Raw genomic sequence first — 23346 nt, forward strand, 5'->3', positions numbered from 1 at the left:
CTTCAAGCTGTCCCTGTGTCTTTCTGAGGTTTGATGCATATCTTTTGAGTACTCTCTTACTTTCTTATGTAGTAAGATACTGGAATCAGCCATTTCTCAAGGAGCTCTGGTTTCTTCTTGTAGATATTTATTAATGGATTGAACTAGAAAATTTATATATTTATATGAATATACATGTGTATATATATATATATATATACACATAAATTTTTTGTTTTTTAACTGTCTGCCTATATGAAAAGCCTTGAGTTCACCCTGATGTCTCCAGTTCCATTACAACAACTGTAGGGTTCATTCTGATCTCTCCCCTTTCCAATTCTGTATGTAACTCCTTTCTCTGACAGAAAACTAGTTTCTGTTATCCACAATGTATTTATATCTATTTGTTCAAACATAAACACACAAAAAGTAGTTTCAGAATTGCTAGACTGTATGTCTCTGAAAACCTATTAACTAGAATTTAATACTTGTTTATAGTTCATGTTTTGTTTAACCTGAGGGTATATAGTCAAAATGCTGTGTTCAAACATGGTTTGGTTAGTTTTTTCCCCTTAATGTAGTTTTGCTATTTATTTGAAATAGAATTAGATTCAGGGTTTTTTTTTGTTTGTTTGTTTGTATTCCATTTTGTTTTTTCCTTCATCTTTTTTTGTTATTTCTTTAGTATGGAAAACATTAAGCATAAATTAACTTTAGTATTTTTATTAGTTTCACCATTTGTAGCCACTTATGCTATAGTTAAAAATTTTTTTTCTTAACATTTTTCAAATAACCAGCCCAAATTCAGAAATTTAGTTATGGAGAAGGACTTAGGTGAAAGATACGTTTCTAATAGTGCAGATTCAATTCATCAGTGAAAGAGAGTATGCAAAACTTTTATTCTCTTGTGAATGGAATATCTATTCACAGGGGGCAATAAACTGTTTCTGTAGAGGACAGATAGTATTTTAGATTAGTCCCTTAAGGTCTCTTACACATGTTCTTACTGGTCTTTCATAGTTCTTTTATATTTTTTTAAGATTTTATTTATATATTCATGAGAGACACAGAAAGAGGCAGAGAGACACAGGCAGAGGAAGAAGCAGGCTCCATGCAGGGAGCTTGATGTGGGACTCGATCCTGGATCTCCAGGACCACGCCCTGAGCCGGAGGCAGATGCTCAACCGCTGAGCCACCCAGGCAACCCTCATAGTTCTTTTAAAATATAAAAAATGCTCTTGGCTTAAGGGCCTACGAAAATAGGCCAGTGGCCATTTTTTTGCTGGCTCCTGCTGCAAACATTGAAACCTGAGAACTTGATTGATAACATACTACTTATAAGTCAAAATTATAAATGAGTAAGAAAATATATTCCTTACAGGCTTTATGATAGGCTTATTTGAATGTCAAAAGCAGATACAATTTGAAAAGCTGCTTAAGTGAAAATAACTTACAATTTTTGAGTACTTACCACCAAGTACAAACACTATTGTAGCCTCTAGGACTTAACAGTGTACAAAACAGACCTCAAAAGAAAACAGAACCCCACCCAAAAAAACCCTCTGCCCTCATGGAGTTTACATTCAGTATTTGTATGGGTGTATACTGGAAATTCATATCTTTTTTTTTTTTAACTCATTTAGTGACATTTTATCTATTAAAAATTGTTTTCATATCAATTACAGAGCAAGCATTTTCTTAAACCTGACAAAAATGCAGCCAAAGGGGCAAATTTTAAAATGTTTGATTCATTGCTTCCCATCTCTTTTTTGTGAAGTGTGATTTTTATTTGAAAATTATCTTAATCATGATGCTTTCAGTGTATTGGTACATTAACTCACTGAAGGATGATAATTAAAACCTCAATAGTTGGGAAAAAGAACCTAGACTTAATTTAGTGGTAAATAAATACATATATGTTACAGAATCTTTAAAAAAATATTATTCAGATATGTAATAGTGATTCAGCTAGGCTTTCTTTAACGGTTTAATGAATAATATGATAGAAATATAATTATTCTTAAAATACTGTCCAAAGTTGAGGACCATGATGAAAGCAGTTGCTTACGTAGTTTTCTTGAAATAGGGAAAAAAGTCTCCTGATAGTGCCAGTATTTATTTATCTAATAAAAGCTCCTGAACTTTGTGCAGGTTTTCTATTTTGATGATTTTTATTCATTATTGTCCCTGGCTACATATTGAATAGAAATCATTAGAATGACTTTTTATTGTGTGACATGTTTGTTGCAGAGGTCTTCTTTGAGTACTTCTACAAGCATTTAATGAACCATTAGGCGCCCCCTTTTTTTTTTTTTAAGAATTTATTTGAGAGAGTGAGAGGAGTTGGGGGAGGAAAGGCAGGGAGAGAGGGAAAAGCAGACTCCTCACTGAGCAGGGAGCCCAATGTGGGGCTGGATCCCAGGACCCTGGGAGCATGACCTGAGATGAAGGCAGATGATGTTCAATCTCCTGAGCCACCAAGGTGCTCCTATAAGCGTTTTTTTAAAAACACTTGATTGAGATATGACTGACTGCTTTTGTAAGGATTAACATCTTTGAATTTTTTTACACCAAGAAAAGTGTTTTTTATTTATATAGCAATTCCTCTTATTGAGCAGAATTTTCCAAATTCTCGGACAGAATAGAAACAAGAACTCAGAACTTTTTTTAGAGGCCTATCTCTACTTTGGTGGCAATTACAAGATCAAGGATTGGAAACAACTGAAGAGTATTGACATTTTAGAGGAGTTGAACAGAGGTTAGCACATCATTCCTTGTACAAAATTTTCCAATCAGTACTTTGATTCCTTTGCAAAATCAAAGGGTTAAGATGTGTTAGGTGTCTTAGAGCTGTAATAGTTAATGATTCCAGATAATTCTGTGAGGGCTTCCTTTATTTTGCTAGTCCTTCAAGATTGTTAGTTTATTCATTCAATTTTAATTACAATTTTCAAATTGCTAGAATGTAATGATAGCCCATGAAGGTTTTCATGTAATAGCAACTAGCGATTGGAAAGAATAATTGATACTGGGATGTAGTTGCTGGTTGGTTGAGCTTTATTCTTTATTCATATTTGCCATCTATCAGGCATTATATTCTGCACAGTGGTTACCAGTGTTAATTAGATATCTGTGTTCTTTTTCTCAGCTCATATTCTAATAGGGGTGGGAATGGGAATGTTTTGCCACAAAGAGTCAAAAGATAATGTAATGAATAGTATGATACAAGAAGTGAGTGGTATAGCCTGTGTAAGCTCTTCACGAATATCATCATGTACACAGAATAAGGAAGGACATGTTATGTGAGCACAGGGTAAAGATCATTTTCAAGGAAATGGCAACTTTGAGTAGGGGATGAGGTTGGGGGGAATGATGGAGAATTGGTCAAGGATCTTCTGAAGAAAAGCCTTCTTTCACTATGTGTAAGACCTCATTTTTATTCAAAAGGGAATGGAGATCCTGAAGGGTGTTTTTGTTTGTTTTTAAGATTTTTATTTATTAGACTGAGAGAGAGGGGATCCCTGGGTGGCGCAGTGGTTTGGCGCTTGCCTTTCGCCTAGGGCACGATCCTGGAGACCCGGGATCGAATCCCACATCAGGCTCCCAGTGCATGGAGCCTGCTTCTCCCTCTGCCTGTGTCTCTGCCTCTCTCTCTCTCTCTCTCTCTCTCTCTGTGACTATCATAAATAAATAAAAATTTTAAAAAAAATTTTTAGACTGAGAGAGAGCACAAGCAGGGGGAGCAGCAGGCCGAGGGAGATGGAGAAGCAGGCTCCCCCCTGAGCAGGGAGCCTGATGTGGGACTCTGTCCCAGGACCCAGGGATCACGACCTGAGCTGAAGGCAGACGCTTAACCAACTGAGCCACTTAAGTGCCCTCTGAAGGGTTTTAGAGTTGTATTTTAGAAAAATGAGTAGTATCTTGAGAGCAGGGCAGGGCAGTGGGGGGATGAGATTGGGGGAAAGGTGTTAAATTAGTATAGAGAAGATGAGGGGCTCAACTACAGTAATAATAGGAGAGGGGATGAATGCAAAAGAAATTTAGTAATAATAGGTAGCTGGATATGAGGTCGAGGGTAGCTGGATATGAGGTCGAGGATCGTGCCAGGGCTTTGGCTACATGACACGGTAAATGGTATGGTATTAATTACTAAGGTGGACAAATCAGGAGGAGCTCAAGGCTTGAGAAAGATAATTTGGTGAGTTGGGTTGGAGTGGGATCATTTTTAATAACTTGGAATAAAATAAAGATCTTTAGTATGAAGTACCCATATCTGAACCACCCAAAGATATTTACTTTTACTGTTTTGCTAAATATAGTAGTAATTTTGTACATCTTGAAGATTTGGTGTCTGTGGGACATCAAGGTGGAGATACCTAGCTGGATATATAGGTACCTAAGCAGAATGGAGATGAGGATTTAGGAGAGGGTATAGTTGTCTAGGAAGATGACATAGAGAAAGAAGAGAAGCAGGCTTAGGGCAAAATCTTGTAGAATCTTTATGTTCTTTAGTTTTTTTACTTTTTAAGATAAGGCTTTGATCCTTTCAATTATATTGTATTCGTGAATATGAGGACATTTAAAAGCAACACTGCATGGAATATTCTTGGTTTTAAATCCTGCTTATACAATTGCTGTTCTTCTATGCACTATAATTTAAGTTGTAAATGGAATAATCTATGAGTAAAATTAAAGATTTAAATTTTGAGATTTTATTAGAATTTAGTATTAAGCCTACTCATGCCATTCAACATTTTATTAGCTCCTAGTCACATAATTCTTTACCTTAATTTTGTCTATAGTAAACAATTTATTATAAACACGGAATTGTGAACGTAAAGACTATCTCATTAGAAATAGAACCCGTATTTATTTGAGAAATTTGTTAATATGGTTTGTGGGGATTTGTTATAGAGAGGGTTTACAAATGAATTATTTTTTCTCATTTTCATTTTGGCCATTTGATTATCAATAGTACTTCTAAAGTTTTTAAAATTCACATCATTTAATTTTAATGCTTTCAAAAGACATAGGGAAGAACTGAAATTAAAGGAAGTTAGTTGGATTGTTTGGATTCCAGGGAAAAGTTAAACTAAAGTGTTATTTTTATATATGTGCATGTTTGTTTATATTTATAGGTTTTTTTTTCCCCTTGGAGAGTCATTTCTGTTCTTTTGACTTTAGATAGGGCAGCTAAAGACCATCACAGTCATGTTACACATTTGTAGCTGTAAGTGGTTCTGTGATTAGAATTCTTGTTTACTTCCATGCTTGAACTTGATTTCCAGAAATTGACAAATTTTAGACCTGCAAGACCTGTGATAGTATATCATGGAACAGACTCATTTTATGGATGAAGAATTTAGGCTTAGAGATGATGAAACTTGTTTAGTATCAAAGGCACTTAGTGCCCAAATTAAATTTATGTTCGTGTCTGAGTTTAATGTTTTTGTTTTCAGTATGTATATTTTTAGTGAGATTTTGGTAGTATTTATATGTTGGAGGTAGAGGAGGAATTGGAATAGGGGATTTTTTTTTTTTTTTTAAGATTTTATTTATTTATTCATGAGAGAGAGAGAGGTGCAGAGATACAAGCAGAGGAGAAGCAGGCTCCATGCAGGGAGCCTGATGTGGGACTCAATCCTGGGAATCCAGGATCACGCCCTGGGCTGAAAGCAGGCGCCAAACCGCTGAGCCACCCAGGGATCCCCGGAAGAGGGGATTCTTAGTTGAGTATTATTTCATGCTACACCTGGGCCAGGATAAGGAACAAACTACTGTCCTGCTGCTCTCCTGCCTGTAAGATAAGGGCCCTTGGGAAAATGCCCAGTGCTTTTGGCAAAGAAGTATTGTGCAGTAACACCCCTCTTAGCTGGCAGTTTTCTAGCAGTTCAGCACTCTGCAGAAAAGTGAGAAAAGCCATAAATTACAAAGCTCACTTATGGTGTACCTTTTTTGTGGGAGAGGAGTGCAGTTGCTCTGTTAGCCTGTATCCTTAGCATGTTTCTAATTTTCACATTTTAGTAATGGTGGCTACTTTGTAACTACTTCCTTTAGGTCATCCCTGACAGTTTGTTTACAAGGCTCCTGGTTCAAGTATTTTAAAGCATGGCCAAGCTGCAAAAGTCAGTATGTTGCTGTCAAAGTAAAATGTGAGAGATTATAGGTGACATGGAGATAGATAGTAGTTGTATCATTTATAAAATGGGATTACACCAGGTTACCTTTAGGGTCTCTTAAATATTAACCTTAGTGCACAAGTTTTCTAACTAATTTTAAAAAAGATTTTATTTACTTGTTTGAGAGTGAGCACAAGAAGGGGGAGGGGCAGAGAGAGAGGGAGAAGTAGACTCCCTGCTAAGCAGGAAGCCTGGTCCCCAGGGCTCCATCCCAGGACCCATGGGATCACGACCTGATCTGAAGGCAGATGCTTAACTGACTGAGCCACCGAGGCACCCCTCTAATTAATTTTTCTTTGCTTTAGTTTACTCATTTCAAAAATAAAAATAATGATACCTTCTTTGACTACCTCTCAGAATTTGTTTAAATATTTAAAATATTGGCTGGTTTTGGAATATTCAAAAAAGCCTGTTTAAAGAAAGTGTTCAAATATTCAAAATGTTTTTGAATATATAAAATTAGAAAATTTTGTAAAGTATTTGGAAAGCTGGAGAATACCAGTTCTTGATATTGTTTTCTAAAACCTCGTTTTAGAAAAGTTTTTTTAAGATAGTTTTCTTAGAGAAAACTGAATACTAAAGGTAGTTTAAAATTTAAAAAAGCTGCAATTGGGAACATTTAATGTTATTGTGGACATCTGTGTCTCCCTAGAAAAGTATGTTTATATTACATACCTTAATAGATAAAAGTTATGGAGATTATGCATTATGAAGAAAGTACTAATATATTCTCTGTATTTTCTAAGCTGGAGAAATTGTTGAACAAAACATTTGAACAGATGTAACAAAATTCCATGATATATTTGGTAGGTTTTGGGCCCATATAATTGCTGGTCATCATTTATAAGAATTTCAGTATTTTACAGAATCCAGCAAGAAAATAAATTTTAAAGTTACTAGGAGTATAATTTTGCACTGGAATATATATTCATTTTACATAGATACATATATGTACTTAACAATACTTAAATTTGTACATAGGTGTATAGAAAATTCTGGAGGCAGCCTCCCAGTCTAACAGTGTTTCATTCGTTCTTTCTTTCTTCTTTTCTTCCTTCCTGATTTTATTTATTTATTAGCACAAGTAGGAGGAGAAGCAAGCTCTGCTGAGCAGGGAGCCTGATAGGGAGCTCAATCCTAGGACCCTGGGATCATGACCTGAGGCGAAGGGAGATGCTTAACCAACTGAGCCACCCAAACTCCCCAGCAGTGGACATTTCTTAAGAGAGCAATAGGTGGATGGTGTGCAGTGAATGAGAGCTTTCAATATTTGGAATTTTTCATGTTTATTACCATGTTACTGTGTAGTAATTTTCCCTCAAACCCAGAATTCTGTGTTTCTTAGCTTTTGGGATAAAAAATGGATTTGGTCTATTTTTGTATTATTTTAATTCTTTAGAGAAAGTGAGCTTCCTTGTTGGAGGTTGGAAGGCTCTTAAACCTGTTAGGCGATTGCTTAAAATTTGTTCCTTAAAATTCATGTTTGTTTAAAAAAGATTTTACTTATTCATTAGAGACACAGAGAGGCAGAGACATAGGCAGAGGGAGAAACAGGCTCCATGCAGGAAGCCTGGTGTGGGACTCGATCCTGGGACTCGGAGATCATGCCCTGAGCCAAAGGCAAACGCTCAACTTCTAAGCCACCTAGGCATGCCTTAAATTCATATTTAAATGGAATTTGTTTAGCTGTTATTTGGTCGGTGGATGTATAAGTTTCATAGTCTGTTTTCTTTTGATTAAAATCTTTTTTGGTTGTTAGATTGATGCTATTAAATGGTATGTCTTCCTAGTCATCGACCATCTTATTCAGTGACTCAATTGTGTATGTTTAGTTGGTTGCTAACTGGTGAGCTTTTTTGTTTTGTTTTTGAAAACAGTGTCTGGGTAGGCAGAAGAACTGGGTTTGAGGCATGATTCTGTAGTTTATCAATTTGAATTTAGTTAGGTCACTTACCCTAAGTTTATGCATCTATAAAATGTGTACAATAAATTTTAATCACATTGGGCCATTCTAAAGTAAAAGTGATACAGCATTTGTGATAGTACTTAATAATCGACAAAGTAGATGAAAAGTAATTTTTTTTTTCTTTTTGCTTTATTGTGCTACTGCCTTTCCTGTTTTTAGTTTGTATTTGTTGCTCTTATTTCTGGATTGATTTTACCCTGAGGCTGGCAGGCTTTTGTTCTTCTTATTCTCCAATACTTAGTCTTCAGTATTTATTCTTTATCTCTTCCACTGTTAACGCTCTAAGAATGATGTGTATTTTTGCTTTTCTCTTATGGGACTCAGTCTCACAACTTTTTAGGTGTTTTGTGTCCATACGCACATGAAAGTGTAGTGTTATCAGCTAAATCTAAACTTCTCTTTCTTCCACAAACTTAGACTTCCTCTCTTTTTTTCTCATTTTATATATAAGGCTATTTTAATTCTTGTCCTTAGGAACTGTAACAACTGTACATGATTTGGAAAAAAACCCCACTAAATAATGGCTAAAGAAGAATTGTCCACTCTGTGCCTTGTCTTGGTCTAGTCACTCAGAAATACAGTATTACTAGCTATGAGTCTTGTTGCTTGTCGCCTCACATTATTTTTATCTGTGTATTCAGCATAGTCTATTTTGCCTTCCACATAAATTTGGGACCCCTTATTCACATACTGATATGCCACATCTGAGGCCTGTTCGGAACACTGATACTTGTGCCATATTGTCTTTCAACTGATGGTCACTTGTTTGGTACGATTCACCTTCATTCATTACTACAGAAAATAGTGCAGCTGGGTTTCTTCCTTCTGCCTGTCTCATGACAGGGTCCTGACCCATTCACACACAATTCAGAGATCTCTCAAGAGCCAAGCTTCTAACCGTTTCAGACTCCTGTCTCACAAACTGATGAAATCCCTGTAATCCAGGTCTTTGAAGTGCGTTGTTTGCTTTTCCTCTTGTCTACCCTGGACACTCTAGCCCGAACCTAGACTTCTTCTTTATGTCAGCAGTAAAATCATACTCCCAAACACTCAGACTTGAAAACTTGGAATTTTCCTGGGTGCCACTTTCATTTATATCTTTTCAGTCATGAAATCCAATGAGTTTTTTTTTTAATGTGCTTTGCATCCTTCCCTTCTTTTTTATTCTCTGTATTAAATAATAAAAATAAAGCATTGATACTTTAGTCCAGGTCCTCATCACTTCCCCCTTGGTTTGTTATAGTTAGTTTTGAATTGGCTTTTAATTTATATTCTCTTTTCTCTCTAGTTTATACAGTAGAACTAAGCTTTCTTTAGATTATTAGATTAATTTTTACTCTGTCTCTTCATACTGTTTTGCTTGATTCACTTTATACTTTTAAAACATTTCAGATTACCTTTGCCTTCAACTGTGCAGCTTTCCTAGCTATGGATTTAAGGCTTTTAATGCAAAACTATTTTAGAAATAAAGGAGTTACTTATATTTATTAGTAAGCATATAAAATTATTCTTACCATATGTATTGTGTATGCACAACACTCTGAAATGGGAACACTCTATATATGAAGCTATGCATTATATATTCTCACCTATGTATCTTGTTTTTTTTTGGTACTCAGTGATTTTCCAGTAGGAAAGCACAGTGATGGGTTGAGATTCTAATGCATTCCCATTAGGAAATAGCCCTCTTCTACAATCCTTCTTGAAAATTACTATTTGTAAAGAAAGATTTATTGACAAGTGTGTTACGAATGTTTAGTGTGGAAGCAGAATCACAGCTCTAACAGGAATGTTCCCTTTTTCCCAGTTAGCCCATTTCACTTCCATCTTCTTTATTAAACCTTTTCTCCATTTCATTTATTTGAATGTAGCAGTTTTTATTCTGGCACCTAAGTATGCCATGTGTTTTTGTTTTCTTGAGGCAAAATCTTCAGGTTCTTATAAGATCCCCCAAATTTTAAATACCACCTTAGTGTATTATTCCTCTGTTAAATGCAAAGGAGAGTATGAGAAAAGAGAAACATAGATCCTCCACCACTCTCATAATTAAGTAAATTATTTTTTCATACACTAGTTTTTGAGTATACATACCTCAAATTAGTGTCTCCACAAAATTACCTGTGATTACATTTTAGAGACCTTTGGGATCATTAGTGAATTGTCAAAGCTGACAGTGGTAAATCTCAGAATGCTAAGTATCTACTATATTATAATAATGATATATCACTGACCCTCCCCTTCTACCTCACTAGATTATTAGATATCTAAGGTGAAGTTCTTCAAGATTATTGTTTGTTTGTTTGTTTTCTGAAGGACTTAATACTCTGCATATCTGCTGTAGGTAGTCAGTGAATGTTGATTAGATTTAAATGATTCTTTAGCTTTGACCTATTAATCAGTTGAATTTGACTTTGTATTTTTCTCAGTTCTTTGTTTTTAGTTAATTATACCTTGATAATAAAACTTTATTAATCTAAGAATATTGTGCTTATGATTAATTAACCCTAAGAGTTAAAGGAAGCTTGAAAAGTATACAAGAATGATTATTATACAGTATTGTAAATGATATTGGGGATTATTTCAGAGTGAAGCATTCTGATGCCTTGAAATAGTTTCTTATTTTCACGAATATTTGGCACAGAATTATAGGTACAAGGCTGCAAAGATTATTAAAGGTAAAGTTCAAAGAGGAAAACAATAGAAGAAATGTGTATCATTACCTGTGGCTTTCATATTCTACCACTTATTTGAAGAAAAAAAATCTGTTGCATACAAGTAATTCAGATATGAAGAAGCCTGATAAATTTATTTTGCCAGCTTGTATTTGATACCTGATCACCTTTGGAACCCAGTAAGCTTCTTTTTAAATCAACATATTTGAAGTCCTAATACGTGCAAGGAACTGCTTTGGGTATTGTGGAGGATTTGAAAAAAAGAATACTGATATTGGTACCTATTTATTGAGGGTTTACAATATATGAGGTCAGTGTTTTCCAAACTGGATGGATGAATGGAGAGATGGTTAGCTAGGTAGGTAGGTAGATAAATAGACTAAACGGAAAACAAATTGTGACCAAATAATGTTACTTGTGATGATTGCTATGAAGGTCATAAGCAAGGTAAAACAGTTGGAGGAGGACGCATGTACATCACTAGTTGCGGAATGTGATTTCAGATGTGAAAGTTAATTCCCTTTTCCCATTTTTCTGATTACAACTAGGAAAAAAATCTGAGTTTTATACTACTATGTCTTTCACATTTCTAGATATATGTTAATCATTTAAAAAATGAACAAAGCAGAGATTGCACTTTAGACTCAGTCTTTGGCAAGAATTATCCAGAGAGAATTTAATATTTTATTTTCCTTATAATTAATTTTAATGTTCCCTTCTACTTACGACTGTGGGCTAGAGCAGTGTCTCAGAAAAACTTTACCACCCGCAATCAGAAATACAATTTGTGTCATGAGCCAGTTGTCACCTCTGTAAACATAACAGGAACAAAAGTTTCACCCAAGATTAGTCAGTGTATACTTCATTATTTTCTATTTTGTTTTAACTGGGCTAGAATGAAAAAGTTTTCATAGTGGATTAATTAGATTATGGTTTGAAAAAAAAAGTTTAAAAAATTGCATGAAATAGAAACAAATGGGTAGGACTTTTAATTGTAAGAAAATTATCTATGCCTAATAAATTACATTCAGTTTTAACATTTTTCTGAACATTTTTCTTGGTCTTATTTTTGCATTTAATTCTTATATTTATAAAGTAATTATTACAAATATATATGTCATGTGACATATTAGACACTTCCATATTTCTACATTAATAATGTTTGTATCAGATAAACTCTCTTAGTATACCTTACTAAATCTTTTCTTGAACATTTTTTAAATTGTGTGAAATGTTGATGTAAAAATTTGATGATTATGGCCTTTTGCTTCTTAAAATATATAAAGGTCACACATAAAAATTTTATAGCTCTTGTATTGAGCACCATACTACCTTTTCATTCCAGATGCTGTATTTTTCGGTTCTAAAATTTCCAGTTCTTTTTTGTAGTTTTCCTTTCTCTGATGAAAACATCTAATTTCGCATTTATTTCAAGAATTTGCTCCTTTACCTTATTGAAGATCACTATGATTTCTTTAACAGTTTGTGATAATTCCAACATCAGCATCATTTTGGGGTTGCATCTGTTGATTGTCCTTTCACTTGAGCAGTGTGGTCAGATCTTCCTGGTTGGGGTGTGTGTGTGTGTGTGTGTGTGTGTGTGTGTGTGTGTGTGTTGGTATGTCAAGTAAGTTTGGCTTGTATACTGAACATTTTCAGTATTATATTGTAGGACTTCTTTAAAATCCTCTTAAGAATGTTGGTTTGTTTTATTAGCAGGCATTCAACTTGATTAGGTTCAGGATACAAGTTCTGTCTTGCCTTTTTGTGGTGGTTCCAATGTCAGTTCAATTTTACAAGCATTTGTTTTGCCGTTTTAGGTAAAACACATTCTCAAATGTTCTCAAAGCCTTTGCTAGATTCTCATTAGTTCTCAAAGCCTTTGCTAGATTTATTTGGGTCTATGGCATATATGTAGGCACAATTCCAGAATAAGCCCAAGACTTAAGTTCATACACAGAATTAAAAGATCTTCCTCTCTGCTCTCTGTGGGATTCCCATATCTTTTGTAGATTCCAGGGCATCCTTTTTTCTTCCTGTGGCCAAAAAGTCAGGTTTCTCTCCCATTTTTAGCCTTTAGAGTTGAAGTGGTGAGAAAAAAATTGGGATTCCTCACCATACTTTGTGGATAACAAGGGCCCCTTTTCCTAGTTACTCTGTCTGGAAATTGGTACTCTTTGGGAGTTTTAAAGTGCTGGCAACAGTGGCTGCTCTCCAACTGGAAGCGAGGCCTGACAGAATTGGGAGAGGAGAAATAGGAGACCCCTCCTGTTGCCCACCAGTAGCATGAGGAGTCCTTTAGCTAGTCTTCTGACTAGACAAAAGGGGTTTCAAAACCAGGGTTTCTTCTGGTCTTTTGCTTCTAGCGTTGGCTGCATGGTATGATTCTGCACTCTCTGGGATCAAAACCTAGGGATAATAAAGGAACACAAAACACTGAAATTCACTTCAGCACCAACGCAGGATCCCAACCCCCGCCTTCACTGGTTACTTTTTTTTTTTTTTTAATTTTATTCATTTATTCATGAGAGACCCACAGAGAGAGAAGCAGAGACACAGGCAGAGGGAGAAGCAGGCTCCATGCAGGGAGCCCAACATGGGACTCAATCCCGGGACTCTAGGATCACGGCCCAGGGCCAAAGGCAGGCGCCAAACCGCTGAGCCACCCAGGGATCCCCTATCACTGGTTACTCTTCTACTCGTTTCTGTCAGCTTGTTTTACTTTTCACAGTCCACAGGTAGTTGCTTTTTTATATTTGGTCTGGCATTTTTAGTTGTAATCAGTGGCAGAGAGAGAGAGAGGCTGTAGTTGACTTACTCCATCTTGGCTCACTGTAACTCCTATATATCCACTTTATTCCAAGAATTTGGGAAGTATATATAAATTTTGTATTGAATTAAAGACCATGAAAATAACTTTTTGTGGCCTAAATTTAGTTCTTTAGTAGTTTTGGAGGGAGAGTTGATTATAGTTTTTCTTTGTTACTAACAGTGTTTGAAACTATAAAGTTAAATTCTAAAGTAAATTATTTCCTTTTCATAACAGTTTTCAAACTGTAATATTAACCTTAGACGCTGTTATGGTTAAGAAATAGAATGTTTTGCTTGATAATATAAAAAGTATAAAAAGTTAATTATTTATGTGAAAATACTTTAGCCCATAGGAAACAACAGTTACAAAGCCCATAGGAAGAATAGTTATAAATAAGCATTTCTATTTATCATAACAATTTTGTTAGCACTTTAATATATCAAATTCTGGTTTTCTTTCTTTTTTTTTTTTAAGCTAGAGGACCCTACCCACCCACTCACCCCAACAAAAGTTTAATGTGTAGGTTTGATCTTACTAGACAGATGTTTGCATACCTCAGATTTATAATTTTAAAATAGGCATAATTTTCCCTGGTAATATCTTATACTTTTTTTTTTCCTTTAAGATTTTATTTATTTGAAAGAGCACAAGCCAGGGATAGGGGTGGGAGGGAGAGGGAGAAGCAGGCTCCTTCCACTGAGCTGGGAGCCAGACACAGGGCTTGTTCCCAGGACCCTGATATCATGACCAGACCTGAAGGCAGAGATGCTTAAACCGACTGAGCCACCCAGGTGCCCACCTTTTTTTTTTTTTTTTTAAAGGGGTTCTGGATTTGAGATACTGAGAAAGCTGTACAATTTTACATACCCTTCACCAAATAATTTTACTTTCATTGTATGCTTAACTATACTCTGCAAACTGCTTATTAGAATATTGCCTGTCTCCAAAAGCATATTCAGTTCCATGAGGGTAGAGAGATTGTCTGCCTCTTCTATTGGATCCGTAGTGCCTGGTACTAATGAGTATATTTGGAATGAGTGACGAATTGTTAGACTAGATAATTTGCATTTTCTGTCATCTTTGTGCTTTTTTAATATTTTCCAGTTTTCCGTACTAAAGTATTTTATAGCCACAGAAAAAGGTTTTCAGGATTTTTTTTAAAAAGGGAAAATAATTATTAATTTTCTTTGCTGATTTTTATGTAACATTTCAGATTTTATGTGCTTTAGTATTTGCAATTACATATGATTTATTTCAAAAATGCATTTGAAACTTTGTTTTGAAGTTTTTATACTCACATTATTTAGTGTAAAATCAGGAGCTGTGCCTTTGTTAAAAGTGTGATCTGGGGGACGCCTGGGTGTCTCAGTGGTTGAGCATCTGCCATCGGCTCAGGTGGTGATTCTGGGTTCCTGGGATCCAGTCCCACATGGGGCTCCCTGCACGGAGACTGGTTCTCCCTCTGCGCCTCTCTCTCTCTCTGGTCTCTCATAAATAAAAAAAATCTGTTAAAAAAAGTGTGATCTGGGAATTCTGGCAGAATATCTGCAACATATCTTTTTGGCTTTTGTTCTTCAAAAAATTCTGGGTGATCAAGAATATTGCTACTTCAGTAGAAGTAACCCAAGCTTATATATTTAGAGTTTTAATTCAAACTTTTTTTTTAACAAAGAAATTTACTTCAGTATAAAGTCCCTATTGGTCACATTATTCTTTTAGAACATGCTTTTTCTTTTTAAAAATTTTTTTAGGGCAGCCCGGGTGGCTGAGCGGTTTAGTGCCGCCTTCAGCCCAGGGCGTGATCCTGGAGACTGGGGATCGAGTCCCATGTTGGGCTCCCTGCATGGAGCCTGCTTCACCCTCTACCTGTCTCTCTCTCTCTGTATCTCATGAGTAAATAAATAAAATATTAAAAAAAATAAAAAAAATAAAAAATTTTTAAAAGATTTTATTTATTTATTCATGAGAGACACATAGGGAGAGAGAGGCAGAGACACAGGCAAAGGGAGAAGCAGGCTCCATGCAGGGAGCCCAATATGGGCCTGGTTCCTGGGACTCCAGGATCACGCCCTGGGCCGAAGGCAGACGCTCAACTGCTGAGCCACCCAGGCGTCCCTGAGTGCTTTTTCTTAATATTGCTTTTTCTTAGTGTTGAATCTTCTACCGTTAATTCTATTATTGTTCTCTAGTCATATTTTGTTACTTCAAGTGCATCCGATTATATGTTACTTTGATACATGCTTATGGTATCTAATATTTTATATTGTATCCCAAGCCAAAAAATAATATGAAAGATCCTGCTATATAGGAAGGGAGAACTTGTATATTAGGGAGTGACAAATTTTAGATATAGAGAGTACTTAGTTTTTGACTTGTTGAAGTAAAATTTGTAATAAAGTATATTTTCAGGCATTACAGTTGAAAATAATCTTTTAAAAATTACTTTACCAGTGAAACAAATGTCTTACTTTTTATTCCTTTATGCAAAATACTGAATTTCTGTTTTTTAAGTTATTTAGGAAAATGGAAATTTTTAAGAATTTTAATTTCAACTTTGAATTATAAAAATAATTTTCACAAAAATATTTGCAAGAATTAAAAAATTTATATAGTCAAGGTAAAATGAAGAAAAGTCATTTACAAGTTTTTCTACTGTGTTAGTAACTTTCTGTTGCTTTGTAACACAGTACCACAGGCTTAGCTTATGGCTTAAAGCACCACAGATTTATTTTATAAATTCCGTGGGTCATGACCCAATCACTAGTTGGCTGCCTTTGTAGATGGGGCTCACCAGGCTGAAATCAAGATGTCAGCCAGGCTGTGTGCTTTCATTTGAGATATGGATTTCTCTTCCAAGTTCATTTAGGTTGTTGACTGAATGTTCCTTGCTGTTAGAAGGCTCACGTACCTGTTTAGTTTGCTGGCTATGGACTGGGGGTTGCTCTCAGTTCCTACCAACCACCTTAGGTCCTAGGAGCATGTGGCCCCCTAATATGGCAGTGAGAGAGCTCTAGCTCTTTGGCGTCTCTTCTACTAAGGACACTAATCCTGTTGAATCATGACTGCATTTTTACAATCTCATTTAACTTTAAATACCTCCATGAAGTCTCTATTTTCAAATATAGTCACATTAGGTATTGGGAATTCCATATATGGATTTTGGAGGGAGAGATACTGTGGAGGCCATTGTGGCAAGTAGAATTGTAGAACAAGATTGTATTAAATTATAATTATTATATTTTTCAAAATAACCTATGCATGTAATTTTTTTTTTTTTAAGTACCAAAGAGATTTTATTGGAAGCACTTCCTTCTCACACCATGCTGGATTCCCCCAAGGAGAAAAATGTTTTAGTTCTTAACACATTAGTTTTTCTGATGGTTAATTTCGTATATGTAAGCAGTATTTTTGTAACACTCTTTCTTGAATGGTCATTTTGAGATACTTGACTTATTTGCAAGAATTGATGAGGTGGTATTATTGCAGTTGTGTTGCCTTTGCTCTCTAATACCTTAATTTTGAGTGGTGGGACTCTGGAATTCGGTAGGACAAATTATTTTCCTCTGGCTGTATCCTCTGTGTTTACTGTGGCTTGTGGTTTTCTCTTTGTGCCATCAGTTACTAATCCTCTTAAGTCATATTTCTGTTTTTTGGAAATTGGTGAAATTTTGTTGTGCTGATTTACTCCCCTCCCTATTCTGCTTTCATCATGAGTTTGTTTTTTACCTTTTAAATTTTTTATTCCTTTGTTTACTTCCAGCAGGAGAAAGAGAAGAAAAATGTTTGTCAGTCAGATACTTGAATTGAAAGTATCGAGATTGTGCTTGTTCCAGTGTCTTTTGTGATTTCTGATTTTCTGATTTTGGAGATTTCGGGGATCCTGACCAGTACTTTCGAGGCAGTAGAGGACCATTGTTGGGGATAGATGGATTGGGTTGATGATGATTTTAATTATTTTAGGTGCACATGGTGGGTTAATTCCATTTATTATAGAACCACAAACTTTTGAAGGCATAACATTAACCTGTAATGAGCAAGATATTAGTAAAATTTGATTGTTCTCTGGGGTGTGTCAGAAAATGAGTTATTGGGCTCTTCCAAAGTAGTCATAGAATTCATGTAATACCTATGCTCAAAACTAACATTTTTGAAATGAGTTTGCTTAAAATAACAGCATGAAGTATAACATTTTGTTAAGTTTTGAGTAATGAGTCACTGTGTGGAAGAGGGCCGATGAGGGATGTCATGAATATACTTTTCAGAGAAGTGAGATTGCAATGTTTATCCAAAAGAGAAAAGAAGTGTACATTTTCTAGAGCTGAGAAATATTGCCCAAATTCAGAGTTGGCTTGCTTTTGTAAATAAATTCTTTTGGAACATACCCTGCCCGTTCGTGTGTGAATTGATCCTTGATTCTTGGTTGCTTTCTTGCTACAAGGATAGAGCTAAGTAGTGTGATAGAGACCATGTGGCTTCTAAAGCCTTAAAGTACTTGCCATGCTCACTGACCCTCGGCTCAGTCAATAGTTAACAACTGACAACTTTAAAAATCTTTTATTTGAAATAAGTTTGTTTTGTTGGAGTAGCTGGCAGCAACTAATTTCCTCAAACTTTGGTGAAAGTTACTAGAAACTGATTTGATAGGTTGTTTTCAGATCTAAAAAGAATATATTTGATGTGCTTGCAAGTTCCTGAGGGAAGTTGAAACATTAAGGAGTTAATTAGACTGAAGTCCAAGCTTATTGTTTAGTGCCTTTGTTTTAAATTGGTAAGTCTTGAGTAGCCATAGGAAGGGGCAGGTCAAGACTGGGACTTCATTTCAATACCTGAGGTCTGAGGGACATGAAGAATTTATATAAATACAGGGTTGTCATATGAGATTACATACATTAGAACATAACATTTGAGGGGAAGAAGCTTAGATTTGGGAAGCAGGGTTCAGACACAACACGTATCAGTAGACCTGGAAAAGTTGAAATAGTCATAACTGAGGGAATAATTTGATGGAACAGGAATCCGCAGCTACTTCAGAAAACAAGGTAGGAGGGAGCCAGGCCCAAGAAATAGACGGGTGGGATTAAAACCTATATATGAGGGGTGCCTAGGTAGCTCAGTTGGGTAAGCTTACCTGACTCTTGATTTTGACTCAAGTCATGATCTTAGGGTCATGGGATCAAGTCCCCTACCTCCCACAACTCCACCCTCAATGGGGAGTCTCCCTGGAATTCTTTTTCCCTCTGCCCCTCCCCACATGCACGTACATTCTCTCTCTCTCTCTCTCTCTCCCCCCCCCCAAATAAATAAATAAATAAATAAGTAAGTAATCTTAAAAAACAAGAAAACCCACCAAAACTATACATGAGAAAACTGGGTATGTAGATAACCCAAGCTTAGAGTGCATGCAGCCCTAATCTTCTCACTGAAGCGTAGAGATGGGAATCATCAGGCAAATAGAAAAAAAAGATTCCAGAATAAACTTCCATTCTTCTCTAACATTTTCCAGTGCAAAACCAGATCAAACTTTGAGAATACAGGGAGCATTACATTCCCAGTTTTTGGTGAGGAGTTGATACATCTGATTAGAATGAGGGTTGCAATGAAGCTTGGCACTTCCTAATGGCAGTATTACAGCAGAGTAAGTTGTCAGTTGGGTAAGACAGGTTTATTACTGTGTATCAGGCATTCTGATATCTCCTGTAGATATAAAGATTATTCTCTCTTGATACACATTGTATTACTTATAGAAATTTTTAAAAAGCTCTGAATGGTCTGGCAGTTTATTTTAGCACTGTTTTCTTTTTCTAAAATACTGAATGTTACAGTGATGGTCCTACAATTCTCAACAAATGGTCTTTGAGGGAGGTCCTGGAGGACTGAGTTTGATGTTGAGGATGACAACAGGAATGTATAGAACACTTAAATTTGGAGATAGAAATTGAATAGAAGGGAAAAAAAGGAAAAGGGCACCTGGGTTCAAAGTCTGACTTTTGATTTTGGCTCAAGTCATGATCTCAGGGTTTTGAGATCAAGTCCCGAAGTGGGCTCCACACTGGGTGTGGGGCATGCTTAGGATTCTCTCTCTTCCTCTGCCCTCCCCCCCCCAAAACAAAGAAAGAATTTGAATAAAAGGAAAAGTGGATGATGACAAGCTGTCTATAATCTTGTGCTCAGTTCACATTAGTTCATTAAATGTATAGATTTATACTTCACCTACTTAATAAAGAACTTTGAAATAGTGTATCAAAATTAGGCACTGGTGAAAATATATTTTATATTTACAATAAAACTAATCAATATAGCAGAGAAGTAGATGTTAGTAGACATTGAGATTTATGTTCAGACAAGTGAAATAAACATGAGCAAGCTTACTTAAAAGCCAAGGCACAAAAAGGGAAAAACATGTTAAATCATCTTTTTTTTTTCTTTCATAGAGAACGTAAGTATGTGGAAACTAGCTGAATCATTCTCCTGTTTCTGCGTTCAAGGAGAATATACTTTGGGAATTCTTGCATAGGGATTTTTTTTTTTTTTTTTTTTTTGGTTAAAGATAATTGTTTCTTTAACAAATGGGTAAAACAATGTTCTAGAGCAAGTCTTTCATCAATCTTTGTAAGTTGAAGACTTAATATTAAATTTTAGTTAAGGCATTCATTGAGAAGTAGATAAAAGTGATCTGTGCCTATTTTCTGATCATCAGATTTAATGAAGAAATGAGATTTTACATTATTTTTATTTTTAAGAATTTATTTACTCATGAGAGGCACAGAGAGAGGCAGAGGGAGAAGCAGGCTCCTCACAGGGAGCCCAATGTGGGGCTGGATCCCCTGACCAGAGCCAGAGGAGATGCTCAACCGCTGAGCCACACAGGTGTCCCTAAACAAGTATCTATTTTCTCCCAGACACTGAAGATAGTTTGGAGAAAAGGAAAAAATTTAAACAAAGACATGATTTCTATTCTTAGAGCTTATTCTCGTATAGGAGAGGACAAGAGTGGATCTCAGATGGGCAGCATCCAGGGCTTACTGAGAAATTGACCTTTACTTTATACATATAGAATGTGTTGATTTTATTTTGTACCTAGTATAAAAGAAAGTAGACTGGCATACAGATAGGAATTGAAGCCACACATATTAAAATTCCCTGTGAGTTTGGCAAAGATAGTTTCTTAAATGATCTGATGGGATCTTGACCCTAATGCTTATTAGCAATATTAACAGATGGGCGCTTCTGTGGGAACTTAAAGGGAAGGACATTTGTACTTCTCCCACAATTGATTTCACGTGAATATCTCTTGTACTATTAACATCTTATTAACTTAAACTGTATTAAAGGAACTTTAATCCTTTGACCTTGGGTGTCACAAAGAGTGACAGTACTTTATTTATTTGAGAGCAAGAGAACATGTGCACGAGCCTGGTGAGGGGCAGAGGGAGAAGCAGACTCCCTATTGAGCAGGGAGCCCAGTGTGGAGCTCCATCCCTCAGGACCTGAGCCAAAGACAGCCTCTTAACCAACTGAGCCACCCAGGTGCCCCTGTGTTGGTCCTTTTAATAATCAAGTAGTAGTTAAATGATCAGACAAGTAAACATGAAAGTACTATGTTGAGTGCTTCAGAGGTGAATGACAATACAGTGAGGAGCTATTGATCTGGCTGGAAAGGTAGGGAAGGCTTTCTTCATTAGGTGTTGCTCAAAACTAAGATGGATGAGTACACATTAACTAGTGAGGAGATCCTGGTGAAGAGTATTCCAAATGTAGGGAATGAGCCCAGTTTAAATTTAGGCTCTGTAGCGGAAAACTGAAAAAAGGATTATTGTGCCAGGAGCAAAGGGCTTAAGAAGGGAGCATGGAGTGAGATGAGACTGGAAAGGTTGGCAGGAGTTTGACTATTTGTTTATTCAAAGCATGGGATATCATTGACCTTTTTAAGGGAATATTAGTGATCTGATCAGATTCGTTTTTGAAAAGATAGAGATGCACATCCATTTAGAGGTGTTCTCTGGGTGAAAGATGAAGATGGAGCTGGGTTGTGGTGGTTAGAGGAGGAAGAGGAGACAAATATGGGGAAAACTTGGTAGAAATCAGTAGAATTCATTGATAGATGGATTATAAGGGGTGCTACAGCAAAAGCTCTGTAGAGGACTCCCTAAATTGCTAGTTGACTAACCAACACGTTCTGTTTTAGTTACTTTTAAAGTCTGTTCAGGTTGTTTTTGCAGTGTTGTAATGGCCAAAACTTAGTTTTTAGATTGAAGTTAGTATCTTCTAGCATTATAGTTAAAATCTTATCATCACTGAGTTATAGAGGAAGTTTTAATTTAATTTAAGCTTAGTTATTTGTTCATTGCCTGATTCTTTCTCCCCCCTTTAGCTGTTTTCTCTTTGAGCAGTTCTATTATCCTTTGCTTAAATTAGAAATTTCAAAATAAAATTATTTTTTGGTGGAGAAGATTACTGCTAAACCTTAAATCTCTTGATTTCTAAAAAGTTTTGAGATCGAGATATAATTCATACACCATATAATTAATCACTTTGAAGTGTACAGTTCAGTGGCATTTAGTATGGTTGTACAATGTTACCACAATTTAAAATTTTGTCACCCCCAAAAAGAAATGTTGTACCTGTTAGTAGTTATTCATCATTTCTTCCCAATTCCCCCAATTGTAGGCAGTCACAAATAGATTTGCCTTTTCTGAACATATTATATAAATGGAATCTTATAATATCTGGTGTGTTTAATATGACTTTTAAACTGAGTATAATGTTTTCAAGGATCATCTATTTTGTAGCATGTATCAGTATTTTTTCCTTTTTTTATGACTAATATTTTGAATGGATGTAACACTTTTTTATCCATTTTTCAGTTAATGGACATTTGGGTGGTTTCCACTTTTTAAATGACTTTTTTATGAATAATGTTGCACTGACCATTGTGTACAGGTTTTTATGTGAATATATATTTTCAAATCTTTTAGGTATATGCCTGGGAGTGGAATTGCTGGGTCAAATTACATATTACTGTGTTTCGCTTTTTGAGGAACTGCCAAGCCATTTTCCAAAGCTGCTGTACCATTTTACATTCCCACTAGCTATGCATAAGGGTTCTAGTTTCTCCACATCCTTACTTACACTTGTTATTATCTGTCTTTTTGATTATAAACAAGTAAGTGTGACATTGTAACTCATTGTGGTTTTGATTTGCATTTTCCTAAGGGCTAATGATGTTGAACTGAATTTTTAAAAGAAAGCAACACTTTGATTTTACTGAGAATATAAAAATGGAAATGTTTAGTGATTTCATGTTATTGCTTAGAGACCATTAGTTTTGCTGTATTTAAAATTTGTTCTTCTTTTTATCAGTTGTATTCCCTGAATGACTACAAACCACCCATTTCTAAAGCAAAAATGACCCAAATTACTAAGGCAGCCATCAAAGCTATTAAGGTGAGTAATACATTTTACGCTTGTGTTTTCAGGAGAAAACACCATACTACTATTTTAGAGGGAGGGTAATTATTACATTATACCGTTGACCATTGAACATCACAGATTTGATCTGCACAGGTCCACTTACTTGATCTGCACAGGTCGGCTTACATGTGAACTTTTTTTGATAAGTACAATGCAATACTCTGAATATGTTTTCCTTATGGTTTTCTTAGTAGCATATTATCTCCAGCTTACTTTGTTATAAGAATATAGCATATAATACATGTAACATAGAAAATATGTGTTAAT

At 35.6% G+C, this 23346-nt stretch overlaps 1 protein-coding gene and 1 pseudogene across 11 annotated transcripts in view; one reads left to right on the top strand and one right to left on the bottom strand.

Annotated features, from left to right (window-relative positions):
• SCAF8 (SR-related CTD associated factor 8) overlaps positions 1-23346 on the top strand; it is a 223876-nt gene that overhangs the window by 9998 nt on the left and 190532 nt on the right. For all 11 annotated transcript variants that reach the window (XR_005985682.1, XR_005985684.1, XR_005985680.1 and 8 more), the window contains one exon: positions 22969-23052. Coding sequence is in view for 5 of the 11 variants with exons in the window: in XM_041741288.1 (XP_041597222.1) it covers positions 22969-23052 (84 nt within the window). In the remaining 6 variants the exon portion in view is untranslated. The remainder of the gene's footprint in view (positions 1-22968; positions 23053-23346) is intronic.
• LOC121484646 lies at positions 8638-12306 on the bottom strand (annotated as a pseudogene).

Source organism: Vulpes lagopus, chromosome 2 (assembly GCF_018345385.1).
Source record: "Vulpes lagopus strain Blue_001 chromosome 2, ASM1834538v1, whole genome shotgun sequence".
In the NCBI taxonomy this organism is placed as follows: domain Eukaryota; kingdom Metazoa; phylum Chordata; class Mammalia; order Carnivora; family Canidae; genus Vulpes; species Vulpes lagopus.